This window comes from Pleurodeles waltl, chromosome 4_2 (assembly GCF_031143425.1).
Source record: "Pleurodeles waltl isolate 20211129_DDA chromosome 4_2, aPleWal1.hap1.20221129, whole genome shotgun sequence".
Classification (NCBI taxonomy): domain Eukaryota; kingdom Metazoa; phylum Chordata; class Amphibia; order Caudata; family Salamandridae; genus Pleurodeles; species Pleurodeles waltl.
Genome location: NC_090443.1, coordinates 944598383 through 944617562, shown reverse-complemented (window position 1 = coordinate 944617562; position 19180 = coordinate 944598383). Strand labels below are relative to the sequence as shown.

The following is a 19180-nucleotide window of genomic DNA, read 5'->3' as shown; positions in this document are numbered from 1 at the left end:
GATGCTTGCATTTAGAATGACCACAACATTCAGAAACTAGGCCAAATAAAAAAATGGGCCTATATTTATACTTTTTACACAAACCAGCGCCAGCGCAGTTTACCGCCGGGTAACGCCACTCCAATGCGCAAGCTGGGCGCCTTATTTATTGAATGACAATAGCCGGCGCTGCGGCCTGGTTAGAGACAAAATAAATGACTCTAACCTGCCAGCGCAGGCGTAGGGAAGAATGGGGGTTGTGCGTCAAAGAATGGTGCAAGTCAGGTTAGAGTCAAAAACCTTGGCTCTAACCTGACTTGCTCCATTTTTTGACGCACAACCCCCATTGAAATGACTAGTGTCTTAACAAAGACAGGAGTCATGCCCCCCTGCCCAATGGCCATGCCCAGGGGACTCCTGCCCCCTGGGTATGGCCATTGGGCACAGTGGCATGTAGGGGGGCCCAAGTTAGGCCCCCTTTGCCACTTAAAAGGCAAAAAAAAAAGTATACTTACCTCTACTTACCTGTACTTACCTGGGATGGGTCCCCCCATCCATGGGTGTCCTCCAGGGGTGGGTGAGGGTGGCAGGGGGTGTCCCTGGGTGCAGGGAAGGGCACCTGTGGACTGCTTCCATGGTTGAAGACCATGGAAAGGAGCTCACAGGTCCCTTAGCGCCTGCCCTAACCCAGGCGTTAAAAACGGCCCACATCAGGCTGGGCACCATTTTTTAAGGCCCGCCCCCTCCTGTGCGTCAAAATGACGCGGGAGGATAAATAAGGCGCAGATGCCTTAAAGTCATTTTTTCACAGGAACGCCTACCTTGCATATAATTAGCCCAAGGTATGTTTTCACGTCCAAAAAATGACTCAAACTCCATAACTTTGGCGCTGGATGGGTCCAACGCCAAAGTATAAATATGGAGTTAAGTTTGCACCAAATTTGCGTAAAAAAATTTGGCGCAAATCTGGCGCGAACAGAGTATAAATATGCCCCATAGTGCGCCACATTAAGCTACATGGCAGATCGTGCAATCGCCCATGTAACAGGGTCAGTCTGGAAGGCAGTAAGAAAGCAACTTGAAAGCAGGACAAACGTGAAGCATTTTCCTACGCAATCAGGAAATTTTGAAAGGCAGGCCAAGGAATGGATGAAAGTGATAGGCGTGAGATTGGTGCAGTTAAAGCCCACAGATGTAGATTACAACATGTCAAAGACAGCACTTGCGCACTGCCTAGCTCGACCTAAAAATACACTATGACAAGGGCATGCTCTCTTTGAGTTACCTCATGTGATATAGAAAGGGTAGCATGACCAATGAAATAGCAGTTCAAACCATCACTCTGTGTATCAGTGCATCACCACACACAACACACGCACACACATGCAGTTGGAGGTGAACTCCAGACCCCAACAAGCAGTTGCATTTTATGCCTGCACCATTTCTCCATATTTTGGGGGTAAACTCCAAGGGGATCCCAGACACCGCTATTCAACCTCCCAAATGGTACCCAAAGGGGATGCACTGTGTTCTTCCCACCTATGTGTCGCAATGGCAGTGTCTACTGAAGGGATTTTTTGCCCTGCACCTGTGTTTGTAATATGAATTTGGGCCCAGATTTAGTAAGAGCTTGCATTGCTGTTGTGTAACATAAGGTGATGCAAGGCTACACAAGGCCGGAAGTCAGATTTGCTAAGCCACGGAAAGCCGCCATATTGTGTGGATCAGTAAATCTGGAGGAACGCAAGGCAGTGCAAGACACTGCCTTGCATTACTCTGTGTTGGGAAGGTGTTCCATAGCTGCAGCGTGGGTACTTCCATGTATCCCCTCATGGATTTTGGCGCAATCCCAGAATTGCTAAGAATAATAAACCTGGGAATGCATCAAAGTGGTTCAACGTCCTGAAAGAGCACTTCGAGGAACAATATCTTTATTTCTCCTTGTAATTTCCTCTTCCTCGGCATTCTGCACCACACTTAGAAAGAGGAAAATGCCTCTGAAGATTGTTTTAGTTCAGGAAGGTGTTGCTTCCCGTACAAAAACCTTCCTGTCTGTAACGCAGGCACCCTTGCACCATTGTGCTAGGTGAGTTGTCTTGCTGCATTGCGTGGCTTTTTAGTAAATCTGGGCCTTGGTGCGCAAGCAGAGGCATTAGGTTCAGCTCTCCTGCAGTTGAGAGAACACTGGCCTCCCAGTGCTTTGTATTAGGTTTGTGCCAATACAACCAGTTATTATTACATGAGACTCTACACAAGCGGTTGTGGCCATTTCTGTAACCTCCATTGTACAGGCACGCACACCCATGACGTATTACAGGATGGTCTATATACTGGCCATTCTGTAATGCAGATACCTGCTACCTCCTTTGTAATACCTAAACGCACAGAGAGCAGAAGAAGCAGACACAAATACTCGCCCTACTCCTGAGGCAGTTCTGTAACATGACTCCAGCTTTTTTTCTTGTGTTGTATTTCTTGAGACTGCCGTGGTGGTTAAAAGTTACTGGGTTGAAAAAAAGTGACTTTTTCCTTGCCTCGTTATATAGCCTTACCTACCTCCCACCTATCTCAGACCCTGCCTCCGCCAAAGACTGGTTACTATCTTTTTTTTTGCTGAAAACTGAAGTTGTTTCTAAGCACTGTAAATGACGTGTTTCCAGTACCCATTTTTAAAGTACTCAGTTTACTGACTTTTGAAGGATCTAATGATGCACCGGCCTTGCCAGGGTTAATCTCATGACCTGCCGATCTTTGCATGTTTTCCGCATCAGTCATTTATCTCACTAAGCTATTTTGCCTTGTTAAAGAGGTTTATAGAGCGCTTCATTGCATGGACTTTGTGTGGTTACTCACCAGCCCTACAAGTGTTACTGTTGCATACGTGGTGTAACACTAGTAAGAAACACACTGAAAGAGAAACAAGACTTGTATAACATTATTATGGAATGAAACCAGGGGCTTGCTTGCTCAACCTTCTGATTTTGGATGTACTCAGGCGTAACATTAAGGCACATCTTGATACTTTTTTTGGGCCGCATTTGCGTCATTTTTTGACACAAAAGCGGCGCAAACCTACAAAATATAATTACGTTTGCGCTGCTTTTGCATCAAAAAATGACACAAATGCGGCACAAAAAAGTATAAATATGTGCCAAAGTTCCTATACCATGCCTTTCTTGCAAATCTCCCCCACCACCAAAATTAGTTTTCTTTCTTGAATTCAGATTTAAGTCTTCTTGATACTCGCAGTTTCAAAGCAGTATATCATTATCAGTTTGTTGTAAACTACAATTATGATTTTATTTCTGTTTTTAAAACTTTTAGAAACTTTCTTTGCTGGAAATTAAGGGCTGCAATGTTTGTACATGAAGTTATTTTGTCTTGCATTTGTGCGCTTATCCGGCAGGCTACAGTATGGTCACTCCATGACTATTGGTGGAAAACTGTCTCGTGAAGCATTTGTTACAGAGCAGTTTTAAGAACTTGTACTGCTTTTTCAGCAATCATTCTCTCTTCTGCTCATTTATCGCTGCAATACTTCGATCTTATTGGCTAGCTACCCCTTTCCCTATTACAGAACACGACAGCTGCTATTTATGGTACACTCAGATGGCCAGGTAGCTGAAAATTGTACGGACCCTGCCCCTCAAACCCAACACCAGGAGTGAATGTCGAAGTTCCCCACATATTTTGTCTTTATTAAGAAAAAATAGTGTATTTCAAAGCGGAAGAGGTATTTTCTCTCCAGATAAACAACTCTTTTAACATAAGACGTAGGGCCTCATTACGATCCTGGCGGTTGTGGTCCGAGCACCATATTACGACTGCGGCGTCAGCCTGGCAGTGCTGGCGGTCCTATTCCACCAGGGCAGCTCTGCCCTGAGGATTACGACCCGCTTCTCCGCCAGCGATTTCATGGCGGTGGGCTGAAGGAGAAGGGGTGCAGGGGGCCCCAGGGAGGCATGGGCAGTGCAGGCCCCCCCTGGCCAGTCCTGGTGTACCCTATGCACTACGTATTTTATATAGCTCCTAATACTGTGATTGTGCTGACCCAAGCGGTGTAAACAATAAGTATTAACATTACCAAATGTACTGGTTCTCTCGTATACTGACCTCAGGGTGAAAGAGTACAGAAATGTAAATTATTAGTGCCTAGCTCACTGAGCCAAATTGCCATTGAGATGTGATGAGTGTAAGCTAAATTGCTCGTGCTACCATGTATTCATTTGTAATGCACTTCATAACGAGTATTCACTTAATGGTTATGTGATGATCCATCCTGTCCAAGAATATCATTAAAAAAAATACCCCCCCCCCAAATTTCCTCAACTCATATCAGGTTCAAGACAAACATTTGTTTTAGTTTGTTATAGCGCCTATAAGTTTGTTGAGTTCCATTCGAAAACAAGCTGATATCACAAATACAGAGCATACGTGGGGAGGGGAAAGTAAAACTGTAGAGTATCAGTACTCCTTTCACAACAAAACATATCCAAAAACTACTCATAGTCCAAGGGAACTGCAGATTGTTCTATAGCTTCTTGCTTACAAGAATTTACCATGTCTAGCAGTGGGGCGTCGACGCCGAATGTTAGGAGCTACTGAACTAATTGAGCAGAAGAGAAATAAAAGTTTTTTTCTGCTTGGATGCTAGGGTTTTCAGACAGTTGAGGACACAGCTTTAGAAAGTTGTCCTTTTGACCACAATACATGCATTTGTTTTCTTTCTTTCTTTCTACGATCCTTTCTGCAACAGTTCATTTCTTCCTATCTGCTCCTAATTGTGTTGGATCCGCCGTGGATGATCCATGATTTGGGATCAGAAACAGGGCTTAGGAATACATATTTCTCTCCACAAAACAATCGATTTACAAGTTGCTAATTTTCCAGATCTCAGTGTGGTAGTGGGCCCATCAACCACTGTAGTCGCTATGGGCCTCATTTGCAAACATTTGGCGTAGGGCATCGCCGCAAACCTTTTAGGTCTGCTGCCCTAGCCCATTTACGTGAATCAGTGCATTCCTGTTCTTTCAGCCAGCACCCTCGCAGAAATTGCTGCCGAGCACCAATGCAGACACCCTTGCACCATGGTGCAAGGGTGTCTGCGTTGTTTGAACAATTGCTTTTGTGCAGGAAGGAACACCTTCCTGCACAAAAACAATAAATGGAGGCATTTTCCTCCTTCTATACTTGCTGCAGAATGTAGCACACATAGAAAGAGGGAAAACACAAGGAGAAATACTTTAGCCTCCCCTAGGGAGGAGCACAGTGTTGATGCATTCTCAGGTTTGCACATTCTTGTAAATCTGCGAATGTGTCAAAACTCATGGGCTTTGCATGGGAAAACCCACTGGAAAGCCCATGGAATTCCCCCTTGACGTAGAGTAAGGCACGGCAGCGCTTTGCACTGCGTTGTCCTACTCCATATCTATGAGGCCATGCAAAGCCACGCAGGGTGGTTTTGCGTCGCCTCATAGATAGGATTGAGAGGCCTGAGCCACCGGAGTGTCAATACAAAGTGATGCTCCAGCGGTGCAGGCCTTTTGTGAATGAGGCCCTATATTCTTTGGTTCATCCCATAGGGCATTTTAGAATGTGGTGGCTGCTGCTTCATCCACCTACACTGCCTCAGCCAACATCTATGGAAAGTGGTGGCATAAGGAACCAATTGTTAATTACCCTCTTGCAGTGTCAAAAGATCTTGCACAATTTGCCTTCTTTTAAAATGTAATTGAGGTTGGGAAATACATTCTGACAAGTTTTGGGCACTACTCAAAAAGTTCTCTGGTGGTGTCATATGCACAATACTCTGTTGAGTGACTGGAAAAGTAGGGCCCATTGAAGATGATGTCCTTCCGATGCTATCCGTTTTGGAACACAACCACATGAACTGGCTCCAGTAGTTCTAAAAAATAGGTAAACTTAACTTTGGAAAATATTTAAGCTATTGATCAAAATTCCACGTTATGCTCTGCAGGTATGTAATATCCTCTGAAATGTTCCAGTACTATGAGTAAGGTCTGTAAAGGACCCATTTGTTAACATCTATGGCTAGCCTGGGAAACTCTCACAGCCAAGTATGCAAGGAATGTAAGCAGACAGCCCTTCTGCCTCCAGAAGCCTAATAAACCTGCATGGCAAGAACAAAATCAGTGCAGAAAATCTGATTTATTGGAACCAGGGAAAAGAGGGTAGGAAAAGAGGAAATGCTGGGAGAGCAATGTAAGGCAAACATTGATTGTTAAACATATGAAAAACAGAGACGTTCATAACAGAATTTGTCAGCCTTATACATTCACTCGTATAACTCACAATCCTAAAAGCTAGGAAGAGCAAAGCCCCAGGAGTTGCGTTCCAGAGGATAGGGGCTCCAGATAGAGACTTAAACAATGTTTCAAAGGCGGGGGAACGACTCACTATAAATATATAATAGGAAGTTATGGAAAGTAATTTTTTGGGGCATTTATGACCTCATAGGTCATCAAGGTAGATAAGTGTGGCACAATGGTTAGAGCGGCAGACCCTCATGCAGAGATCTGGACCGGGACCAGTGTTCAATTCCTTCCTTGGCAGGTCTTGGGCTCAATTCCCTTGGACCAGATAATTCTCGCCTCGGTGCCTCATCTAACCAATGGGTCCCACTCTGTAACTCTGGGCAGTAGCTTGCTTAATCTCCACAACGGCCCTGACAGCGCTTGGATGCCTGGCTTCACCCTGGGGGTTGACCAGGAGTGGGTGCCTCACAGGGAAAACCAGGAGGGGTTCCATAGCGGTATGCGTACAGCACCTTGAGACCCTAACAGGTGAGTAGTGCGCTATACAAGTGTGAAGTTTAAGTTTTAAGTTTATAGGAGCAGAGGTGAAAACATTTTCATGAACATATGCAGCCTTCTGACAGGAAAGAGAATGTTTCTAAATCTGCCTTCTACAGCAGCAACGTTTCCAGTGCAGGCACATTTTGTAAGAGAACAATCAAATTCATAATTTGCACACTGGGATCTTCACAAACAGCGGATAAGAGAAGAAAGTGTAGAAATATGTGGGCTTTAACCACTAGCTATGAATCTCCAGTGTTTATACAAAATATCAGAGAAAAAATACAGTGCAGACAAAATATTGTGTCAAGAATATCGAGGACAAAAATATTGTGAAGGTATGTTTCTAAGGGAAGCAAGGCTTAACTATATATAACTCCATATACATGTATCTTGATGATATACATAACTTCAATGCATCTAGATGTGGAGTTAAGAAAAGTAAGGGCCTGATTTAGATATCCGCAGACGAGTTACCCCATCACGACGGATATCCCATCGGCCAATGTCTAAATCACATAAAGTATAATGGGATTTAGATATTGGTAGATGGGATACCCGCCACGGTTGTGACGAAGTAGCTCATCCACTAAAATCTAAATCAGGCTCTTAATCTAGACTTACCTATTTTCAGTTACCTTCTCGATATTTTAGTCCTCAATATTTTTGGCACAATATTCTATCCACACTATATTTTAGTTTCAGATATTCTGTTAGTGATCCTAATGGAGTGGGTAGAAATGGAGTGGGTAGTTGCCAATAAAAATGCAGAGTGGTAGTAGGGCACAGTTGTCTGCAGTACTATATGGCTGAATATAACATTGCATTTGGTGAGTCACATAACTGCCCACTGACAGTTCCCACAGATTAAACAAACTCTTAGTTGTGCATGCTATTTTATGCGAAACATGGGTGTGCCTGCATAATATATTAATCATATTGGAGCAAAAAAGGAGTAAAGGTATCAAGCCACTAATGATAGGAGCCTTGGCTATCCATTTTCATGTTTCAGGCACTGGAAGTTCACAAGCAAGTCAACTGCTTGGCTGGTTTCATTCCTGAGTGTGAGGCGCAGCTGAAGGAGATGAAGAAAGAAAGAGCCAAAGGACTTCTGTATGGAGTACCGGTCAGCATCAAGGAGCACTATGGCTACAAGGTGATTTATTTTCTTGCAATATCCCTCTTAGTGCCTGGTGATGAGTTCGGTAGTGTGGTATCCATGTACAAGATGCCACCTTGCTTAACCTTGATTGACACCCAGTGTATTCTCTTATGTTTTTGCACAAAAATGAATCCTGGGTCAAACAGGAGGAATATTTGTACGTAAACAGCCCTAGAATCAGGACAAATCATGCAACACAGGGACCAGGTTTCTGGGCTTAGCATGTTAGTCCCCCTTTCGGACACACAAAGTTTTAACTGCACGGCGAAGGGGGGAATTATAGCCGGAATTAAAGATCCCAGCATGGGGACTTTCAGGAGCCCCTGCATTGAACAACTTGTAATCAGGGACTTATTGCGTGATGACCAGTCTTGGATAAGTCACATTTTGTCAATCATTCAACACATCCTTTTCTACAAGAAGGAAGTGCATCCCAGAAATGTACTGTAACCTAAAAGTGAGGCTTCACAGATATATTCATTAATATTTAGTCACAGATCTCGCAAGAGCTAAAACATGTTTTAATAATGTAGGTACTGATGATCAATTTGTTGTTTATTAAAGCTGTTAAAATTGGTAGGCACTACAAGTATGTGTTAATGCCTATTCAGCTGTAAATACTTTTTATAATTGTGGCAACCAGCTTGTCTTCGGGTTTTAAACATATGAAAGATGATGTTTATAGTGTGAATTTGGCTCAGTTGCTCAGAGCCCTTTCCATGAGCATCTAAACTGAATGTCCACCCACCTGATTTACAGACGGGTGGCCCTTAAGTATGCCAGTGATGGGATCATACTTCTCTGACAGTCCTACAGAGCATGGCTATTGGAGGTTTGGCCATTTGACCGCCCACCCGATTTAAAGTGGACTAGCCAACGGCCAGTTTTTACTTTCCCTTGCTACCATGAAAAATGTGGGGTAAGGCACAGTAAAAACATTTAAATGACCCCCACATCATAGGGGGTGGGGGGTTACTGGATTTTACTTTTTCAAATACAAAATATGAATACTCACTTTGGGATTTATTTATTTTTTAAACAAAAGCATCAAAATAACATTTAATACATTGAGAGGAATCGAATCAGTGTGATGGTGGTTCCTGCCAATGTTTGGAGTTTTTCTCATAGCTGGCGGGCAACTCTAAATTTGACAGGCGAAGGACCATCAGTATGGTGGAGCAAAGTAGACACTGGGATTCAGACCTGATTCCTCAAATTACCTTTAATCCCTATTGCTTGTTTTTGTAAGAGACATGCCAATAGACCACTGTGTGCTGCAATGACTTAAGGTAGTTCTCAGCCTTGTTAATTTGAAGGAAATCACAGAGAACCTGATTCAAAGTGGCTTCTGTATCATCCCTATTCAGAAATGTTTGTGTCAGGTTACAACTTTAGTCCTATATTGATGTGTGGGGCTATTTCAAAGAAAATCTTCAACTAATCCATTGTAATCATAGCCTGCTTAGTCCTGAATGCAGAAACACTCCCTTGAATGGCCACAAAGATAAGCTTTTGTTACATTTTATCAAAGAAAAAAATGTTACTTGAGGTGAATGTGTCATCATTCAAAACTGGGAATCAATAGACATAACAAAAAAGAGACAATTGTGTGGGAGCTGGAGGTCCGACTCCTTGAACAGTGTTACTTTTACGATCCTTTAGAAACGCTTTTATCTACGTTTAGAACAAATGAGTGGTTTTGTCAAGCACAGGTACTCCAAAGAGAAAATAAGGCTATTGTCAATCATTCTGCAGATGAATGAAAACAGGAATTACTTAGTGCTATATCTGTGAGGAAAATATGAAAAGTCATTCCATAATTAAAATGATTACGATCTATTATCGGTCCCCAAAAAAATGAATTTGGCCATGATTTTGCGAGAATATTTGATGGTCTACTTGGACTTTTTAGCCCAATGGGTCACTAATAAAATTATTAAAACCGACATAGGGACTTGGAAGGAATTTCTTACCCCCTCCATTTTTAGGGCTAGCTACAGACAGCATTAAATGTCTTCACTACCTCATGCCATCAGTGTGTTTTTTTTTTAAGTACAATAAGTATAAAGAGAGAAAGTGAGCTAAGGGTCAGCCTATTGAGTAATTGGCCTTCACGTGATTTCCTGTTTTGCCATTGCTTAGATGGAGTGTCCGTAATGCCCAGATTATTTTGAATATAGTTATATGCGACACAACATGTACCTTTTATGGAAAGCCACTGTTTGTTCATTAATGTTTTAACCTACCTGATGCAATGACACAACATAGCACATCTTAAGGTAAAGCACAGCATGATGCACAGTACTCCCAGGTATACCTAGCATATCACTGCATAAAACAACTTAACACATCACATCATAACATACACAATATAGCACAACATGATGTAAGATAACAGTATTACGTAACACAATATAGCACTCTACGGTCAAACTTAGCATAATGCACCACAACATAAATAGCCCAGCACTATTTAACACACCATAATGTATCCCACCATTACATAGCTGTACATAGCACAATACAGTGCACCCTAATATAAACAGCATAGCATGACATAACTCAACACAACACAGCCTAACAACACAGCACAGCACAGCATGGCATAAAACATAATGCATGATAACATAGCGGAGAATATCACAGCAAGACATAACATAACAGAGAATATATTAGGAGGACATAACATAAAACAGCAAACCATAAAATGGAACATAGCAATGCACAATGACAAAATACCACACCTATAACATAACACAGCATAGCACAGGACAGGACAACACATCATACCCTAACATAGCACAGACTAGCACAGGCTGACACAACATAACACAACACTATAGCACAGATTAGCTCTGAATGACACAATGTAACACTAAAGATCATTATGTAATGAGGTAGCACTGAATAGGTCCACTTATTCCAACGCACAATGTCATAAAAGGCTGAAAGAAATAAGCATAAGGAGGAGTTGGAAGTGAGAGAAAGAGAAACCCAGACAAAGGTTCGCTCTTCCATATTTATAAATTGGAGAACACATCATTGTGGGCTTCACTTTGGGATATCTGCCAGTCACTGTTGAATTATCCTATAGAAACTGCTAAAACAGCTCTCAAAGCAGAAAGCTGTTTTGGACTTAGAAGAAAGAAGGTAACATATATATATATATATATATATATATATATATATATATATATGGAAGGATTCTGGCCTGCTTGGTGAGGGACTCAGGGGTGTGACTCCTGCTTCATATGAATTTGTGTAACTGAAAATGTTCTATATGTGTAAGGGCAGGTGGCCTCTTGCTCTGCCACAAGGCTTAGAAGGACTTGGATTAAGGTGCAGAAATTGTGGTATCTGACTGGAATTCCAACAGCAAGACTAGTGGTGACTAGACATTTGGATGTCTGGACAGTAGATCCATTTGGAGGTAGGGAAATCTGTTTTTTTATTTAATCCATGGCCTGGTGTATGAGGAGCAGTCCGTGGTCATTCAAGGACCTTCGGAGAGCCCGGGAACTAGTTGTGAAAAATCTTTATATCTGGAAGCCGCTGACTACTTTTTGGTCAAGTATTTCAAAAATATGAAGATTTACTGCAAGTGATAAAAATGTGTTTTGTAAAGTATTTTTCCAGAAGCTATTTTCTGTTGAAACCATTTCAAATGGGTGTGGGAGTGCATTACTTTGTTTTGGTGCCAAAAAACACTGGCGGAAAATAGGGCAATGCGACTCGTGAGACCCACTTCCTGTACATGTGATGTGTAGTGAGTGAAACTACTCCTCAACCATTAATGGTGCTGGATGCTGTGTGGAATATCTAGCACACTGAAATTCATTGATAATTTGATTTATTTGACTTTGTCAAGATCCTTCAGATTGCCTACTTATCAACAGGGAGCCCACAGAGAGTCAGTGGTTAAGGAGCAGGATGCAAACAGTTCTGCATCTGACTTATATCTACATTCTTGTTCCTGGAGGATTTTAACTTGTGGCAGGACTCCATTTAGGGAGCCAATAGCAGAGAAGAGAGAAGCGAACTCCACAAAGCAACCCAGGTAGGAACACTTTCTGATCCAGGACAACAAACATGTGAATGTGGTGGGAAGGATAACAGAATTAGAATATTGATTCTTAGGATTCAAGGACAACAGCTAGATAACTCACCACTGTCATAACGCTGACTAAAGAGCTTGCACACATTAAAAACTAAATAAGAGGACCTGAAGAACAGATCTAGGTGATCACATCTTAGGTCTTTTGGGATTCTAAAAGTTCTCAAGGCCAATTTGAATGTGTTAGAACTCATAATGAATGTTATGAAGAAGTATATCCTGCTGGATCACAAGGGAGACTTGACAATCACTTGAGCTCACCATGCTCCCTCTTTCAGGTCAAAGCATCCATTTTCTCATTCATTGCACCATTTGTGTAATCTTTTCAGGACATGACATAAAAAAAAGAATTCTGCAGAATGCTGTGCAATCTCAACCTTATAAGACTGAAAATTAATTTTCATTCCAGGTTTTTCAGGCATGTTAGTCAAAACTGCAAACAGAAGGAGAAAATTCAAGCAGTTTCTGCCACTGTCCGGTCTGTGGCACTAGAGATATTCATGTTCGAAGAGGCAAAGCTGAAGTTATGGTTAAGAGAAAAATAGGCATCATCACAGAACCAACGAAAGCGAAGCAAATTGTAAATGAACATGACATGTTTAAAAACCTTGGTTTACATTGAGCTGCTGACTGAACTTGATGACCTCTACAGAAGGCAGACATGCATTTTGAGATTGGCAGTGCATTGATATTGATAGAGATATCAATTATTTTCTTTGTGTATTTTTTTGTTTTTGTGTGCCTGTCAAACATACAAGTAACAGACACATGCAGTGGCAAAAAGGGATGGAGGCCCTCTTATTCACACTGAGGGGGTTATTACAACTTTGGAGGAGGTGTTAATCCGTCCCAAAAGTGACGGTAAAGTGACGGATATACCACCACCCGTATTACGAGTTCCATAGGATATAATGGACTCGTAATACGGCTGGTGGTATATCCCTCACTTTACCGTCACTTTTGGGATGGATTAACACCTCCTCCAAAGTTGTAATAACCCCCTGAGTTCTTACATATATAGGCAACAAACATTAGGCCTAATTTAAGAAAAGTGGTGCTGCATCAAGTGCAGCACTACTTTTCTTGCACCTCTTAGCGCCCCCCTAATGCCACCTTGTGTGCGACGTATCCAGAAACAGAACACCATGGCTTGTAATTAGGGGAACTACTGTCAAAATATTTGACACTAGTTCAGAGATTTGCAGGATTAGTGTCAAAATTTTCACTCTAATCTTGCAAAGCCCATTGAAGCCTATTGTTAACAATGGTGTGCCTCCTTTTAACGCCTGCTCTGAGCTCTGAGCAGGCGTTAAAAGTGCCGAAAAAAATGATGCAAAGAAATCTCTTAGATTTCTATGCACCATGTTTACAGCCCCCCTAACAGGGGAACGTCCTTTTCGCATACATTATGCCTGGTACAGGCATAATGTAGTGCATAGGGTTACGAAGTGGCGCAATGCCTGCATTACACTTTAGTAGTTTCTTAATATACATTGTTGCTTGTCCATTTATGGCACTCTTTGCAAAGCATACCAATTTAAATTGCATGTCAAACTCACAACTCCTACTTTGAAAACTCTACCTCATAATTACATGAAGCTAGACAAAAAATACATTACTAGTGCCAGGAACGTATTTATTTCATTCATTAATACGTTTATGTATATCACAGCTTTATAAATTACTTTAAAATCATCATAGGTTGTTCATTACTACACATTTAAAAAATAAATCAAGGTATTATGACACTGTCCCCAAAAGGTACACTCATGTGATCCCTCCTTCTGTTCAATATTATTTTTTCTCATTATCACTTCATCATCACTAACTGTACCACAATGTCCACTTTATCAAACATAAGGCATTAAAGAACAGTACAAGTTCAACCTTGAATACAAAAATACATTTATGGTGCAATTCATACAGTAAGGAATCCTATAGCCTTTACCCTGATTTACAAGAAAGATGATTAACATTTTGTCCTATAATGCATATTAAAACTGTTTAGGAGTAACAACGCACTATATTTTTGACAAAAGAGAAGAGACAACAAACACTTGCCAGAACAAATAACAATAGAAGAAAAAAATCATCAAACACAAATACATCGCATGGGAATGCAAGGAGATTTATGTGGAACGTAATAATAGTGAAACTGAATATTTAATAATAGAAAAAAATTAGCCTCACAAAATAAACCTATACTGCTATTTATCTGATTCTTTATAATGTGTTAAAAATGAATCTTCTCTTTTCTTTTGACACAGTGTTGTCACTAGTAAAATCATAGGCTAAGCTCTTAGAAGTAGGATGCAAAGAGATCTGAGACGTACTCAAGAAAATTGCTGTTATTAGGGACACTGAAAAGTAGGATGCAGAGGTGGGTGAGAATTACTCAAAGCAATACTGCATGTGGTCCACCCACAAATACTGAGATGCCTGATACTTATTTTACTCAGGCCTAATACCTCATGACGTTTACTGAGAAGAGGATACCCTGATAGGCACACCCAATTGAAAGCTGCAGAAGTTATGCATAAGGCTTCCAATCCCAATCAGTCTGAAGATACCCCATAGGTGTTGCCCTGGTCTGCATCTGCCATGAACAGAGGATGTCCAGGGATGATGGCACTGAAGATTTGAATAAGGTGTGGGAAGAAAAGGCACATATGGCCATTTCAACCAAAGATAATCTAATAATATGGACTTTCAATGGTTAGCCAGTAGATAGAGGAAGTTTACAAAGTTATATATAGACAGACAAGAAAATAGATTAATTTGGTGTGAGGGTACACTCATCTCAGTGCTAAAGCTGTGTTGCAGTCCTAAAAGTGCACACTTCCACTGTTGTAATATTAAGCTGCTCATATACTAAATCTGGGTGCACTTTATAAATGCAATGGCCTTAGAAAAACTACAGCTGGCGCAATTACAAGTATGTGATTTAGTGCACCATAGCAGTTACTGATTACTAAGCATTAAATAATCATATAGACCAAACTGAAGAAAGGAGACAAAACCTGCCAGCCAGGAAGGAGTGTAAGCTCCCCTGTCAAACATTTTGTTTAGTTGGTCTGTGTTCTTTGTCCTACTAGACTTTAAGTGAATCATGAGTGAAGGTCCAGATAGACTGGGGGTTGAAGTCACACAATTTTATGTTAATTGGGAGAACATGCATGAGAACACATTTATCTCTGCCAAGGACTGACATTTTTCATTTTTTATTTTACAGGGACATGACTCCAACTGTGGTCTTGCATGTTATCTCAACACTCCAGAGCAAAAAGACAGCGTAATGGTGCAGGTTTTGAAAAAACAAGGAGCCATTCCATTTGTGAAAACCAGCGCATCTCAATCCATGTTCAAGTAAGTAAAGAGCTTATATCTTTGCTTAAATGATTGTCACCTGGTCATCATGAAATCTGATAGTGGGGAATCAATGGGTTGAGTAACAGTGGGAACCGGTAAGAAGCTAAGTCCACCTTCTCCTGAATTCCTCCCCATTTTTAGGGTCGAGTGCCAAGAGCTCTGGTCCTTGTTGTAATCTCTACACGTCCATGTCACACGTCCATGTCACGCCCATCAGTTTCATTGGTTCATGGGCTTGCCTTTTAAAATAATCTTGATTTCATTTGTGAAAAAAGGCATGCATACGTCATGCCTTTTCCAGTGTTTAGCCCTCCTCCACAGCACCGGTAAACTACTGAAAACATACAAGGCTCCATGTTTTCTGCATTGCTTCTGGACTGCTTTTTCTTTTTATTTCCTACGCATCGCGATCTCGCTGGGCAGTAGTTGAGCGCTTTGCAATGCATCAACCCTGTTACATAGATAATTCCATAGCTGCCGATAAGTTTGACTGAGAGTGAACTTCTGTTCCCTTTTGTGTGCTCCTTCACGCTTATGCTCATGGCGTGGCGCTTTAAATCGGCTCACTTATAGAAAGCTGTAATACTTTTCATTTTCAATTTATGTGGCAAGAAAAAATTCCAATTAGGACTTTACAACGCTAACAACTCTAAGCCGAACAAATGTGAGACCCATTGCAGTGCAAATACTTGTTTACATTCTAATCTACATTCTTACAGAGGTAGACAGTAATCCTCCTTGAGAACCATTGGCTCTCTTTCTAGTATCAACGGACAAGTACATACATTTATTTAGCAGACCTGGTAGATGGTGAATGAGTCAGGACTCACATTTTAACACAGATCGGAGGTAAGCAGAATGTATGAAACAAAAGTGTATCCATTTTATGCTACATTATATTGAGGGAGCTGTGTTATAGAGCCTTTCATTGTGGACCAATTGAAATCTAAGAGAGGATGTAGAACTTCAAAAACATTTCTGAGTGTTTTTATTGGTGGTTTAGTCTGGTGTGAGTTGTACATTAGGACTTTGTAGTTTTCTTAGTGATCAGCTCCACCTAGCATAGGCTGCCTAGTGAGACCATGGAGGACACAAAGCATCAGTAGAGCAGAAGTCAGTGTAAGGCTTTATTCAACATAAGAGGCTCCATCCATCAGCCCTCTCTCTCTCTGGTACAGCATAACATTCCCAAAGAGAATCTTAGACAATATAGCAGATACAGATTTCATAATAGAACCCAAGGAGAGCATGGATATCAAGACTAGACTGCAGCCCTGGTTAAAACACACTCATTACAGGTAGCTTCTAAGGTGTGTTCTACAACCTTCAACCAGTGGCATAACGAAACTGGAAGGGGCCCCCCTACACAGAACAAGGACAGGGCCCCTCTCCAGAGTCACTCAGTCCCGGTGCTGTGCTGAGGGGGCCCTCTGGAGCTCAGTGGAGAGTCACTCAGTCCCGGTGCTGTGCTGAGGGGGCCCTCTGGAGCTCGGGGGCACACTGCACTGCAGAGGTTGGAGGGGCCTTTGTCACGCTACTGCCTTCAACTGAGTCAACAGAATTCTCAGTGAAGGTTGAGTGTGATAAAGAAATAAGCTTAGACTGGAGACTATGCCTTTTTCAATAAGAGTACACTCTGTGTACATAGTGTATTTATTATTATCCGTTCTCAAGATATGAGCTATCACATGCCTCAGGTCACAAGGAAATCAGAAATATAATTTCACAGCCTGACTTACTGAAAGACTATAAATCAAGGGTTTTCTGAGTGTGATAAATGTTCAGAGTGTGATCAGTTTCTGCAGAAGTTAAAGGAATTATGTTAAATTATTAGTAAGTGATTCTGCAGAAATCATGCTCTTTGCTTTTGGATAATTACAAAAAATGTGGGGAAATTACATAAAATAAATCATAACTATGTGAAATGCAAACTCATCATTTGGTGCTATCACTCAGGCACTCATTATAACCCTGGCAGTCATGAGACCTCCAGGTCCGCGGTGGAGGTCGGACCGCTGCAAAGCAGCGGTTCTGCCTCCACATTATGACCAGGAGCCACCACCGTATGACCGAATAGCACCGACAGGTTGCCATCAGCTGACAGATTACGAGTCCCCTTTCTGCCAGCCTTTGCCTGGCGGTCCCAGTGCCATGCAAAGGCTGGCGGAAAGGGGGTGCCAGGGGCCCCATGTGGCCCCATGCACTTTGCCTGGGCAGCGCAGGGTCCCCCAAGGACAGCCCCGTCGCAGTTTTCATTGCCCGATTAATGGACAGTGAAAAGTGCGACGGGTGCTGTCCCACCCGACATACCGCAACATTGCCGCCGGCTCCATTACAAGCCGATGTCAATGTTGTGGTGTGTTTCACTCTGGGCTGGCGGGTGGAAATGCTGTTTCTGCCTGCTTGCCAGGAAGCAAACTCTTAATAGGTATTGTGGAGGTATGGCCGCATATGCGGTTCTCCCAAAGCGCGACTTTGGCAGGCGACCTCCGCCTGCCAAAGTCAAAATGGGGGCCATAGTGTCAAATGCACCCTTGCATCCATTTTTTCAAGTGAGGATGCATTTCATGCTAAATAAATAGGAAGGGAAACACAATCGCCACGAGCAATAGCTGCTCATGTTCGGAGTGTTTGTGTTGTTCCCGGGCTCCTGTGCTATAATTTGCCGTGAAATACTGAGTGGTTATGCGACTTCGCATAGTGACATAATTTTGGGGATTTTGTGTAATAAATGTATCACAAACTTCCTGGATTCTCATGAATCATGCTGGGGTAATTTAAATTTCACTTGAGACTAATTATTATGCACATATTAAAAGTTGAACCACATGTCCAACACATGATAGACCTGTGCACAGCCACTTGCATGATACTATTGTGGCTGCACATATGTCAAAATGTTATTTATTACTATGGAATCTCATGAAAATTGAGCCAAAACTTAAAAGGCTCAGCACTCATCTGGCAAATAATCAAGGGAACAGAAATGGCAGCTCTATTAGCAACATTGAAATTCCCTTCAAGTATTGCCATTTAAGGTTCTAGATTCCAAGATGATCAACCACTCTTCAAAAAGGCAAATGAAATATTTATTTTGAAGTTATTCAAATGATATTAAAATTAATTAATTAATTTAGAAGGATAAATTGAATTTATATGTAATCCATCAAGACCCCATGATATGCAAATCCTTATGTGTACTAGCAGAAATAGAAATACATTGTGTAGCAATATTCTTATATGGAACATTTACTGGTATATGTCAGGCATACAAATGCCATTTTTTTGTGGTCCTGAGCAGAATGACAACAGAAAATGCACACACACAACTGAAAGGTGATACACCTTCAGATCAAATATATCTTTAATAGACCCAGTGGGCACCAGTCAAAAAGATTGTGACGTGCTTACTCTTGTAGCCTCCTGAACTACTCTTGAACTCAGTAGTACGCCAAGTTAACTATACTCCTAAATTCCAGTAGTACACCAGGAATAATGCTCGCTTACTCAAGGACATAAGACATAAGCTAGGAGACTTAAAAGAGCAAGTTAAACCTACTCACTCCAAAACCTTTGTCAATCAGACTCAGAGATAATACATTATTTGAATGCAGAAATTTAGAAATGTCCACTACTTGTAAAACAGAAAGATAGGAAAAATGTGCTTCATTATGCAAGCTTTCATCACCCAAGAGTCAAAAACATCCCACCTTATTTTAAATTGTAACAATGAGGTGTATG

At 41.6% G+C, this 19180-nt stretch overlaps 1 protein-coding gene across 2 annotated transcripts in view; it reads left to right on the top strand.

Annotated features, from left to right (window-relative positions):
* Window positions 1–19180, top strand: part of LOC138293507 (vitamin D3 hydroxylase-associated protein-like) — a 283695-nt gene that overhangs the window by 49155 nt on the left and 215360 nt on the right. For both annotated transcript variants that reach the window (XM_069232748.1, XM_069232747.1), the window contains exons 3-4: window positions 7807–7950; window positions 15303–15436. In XM_069232748.1, coding sequence (XP_069088849.1) covers window positions 7807–7950; window positions 15303–15436 — 278 coding nt within the window. The remainder of the gene's footprint in view (window positions 1–7806; window positions 7951–15302; window positions 15437–19180) is intronic.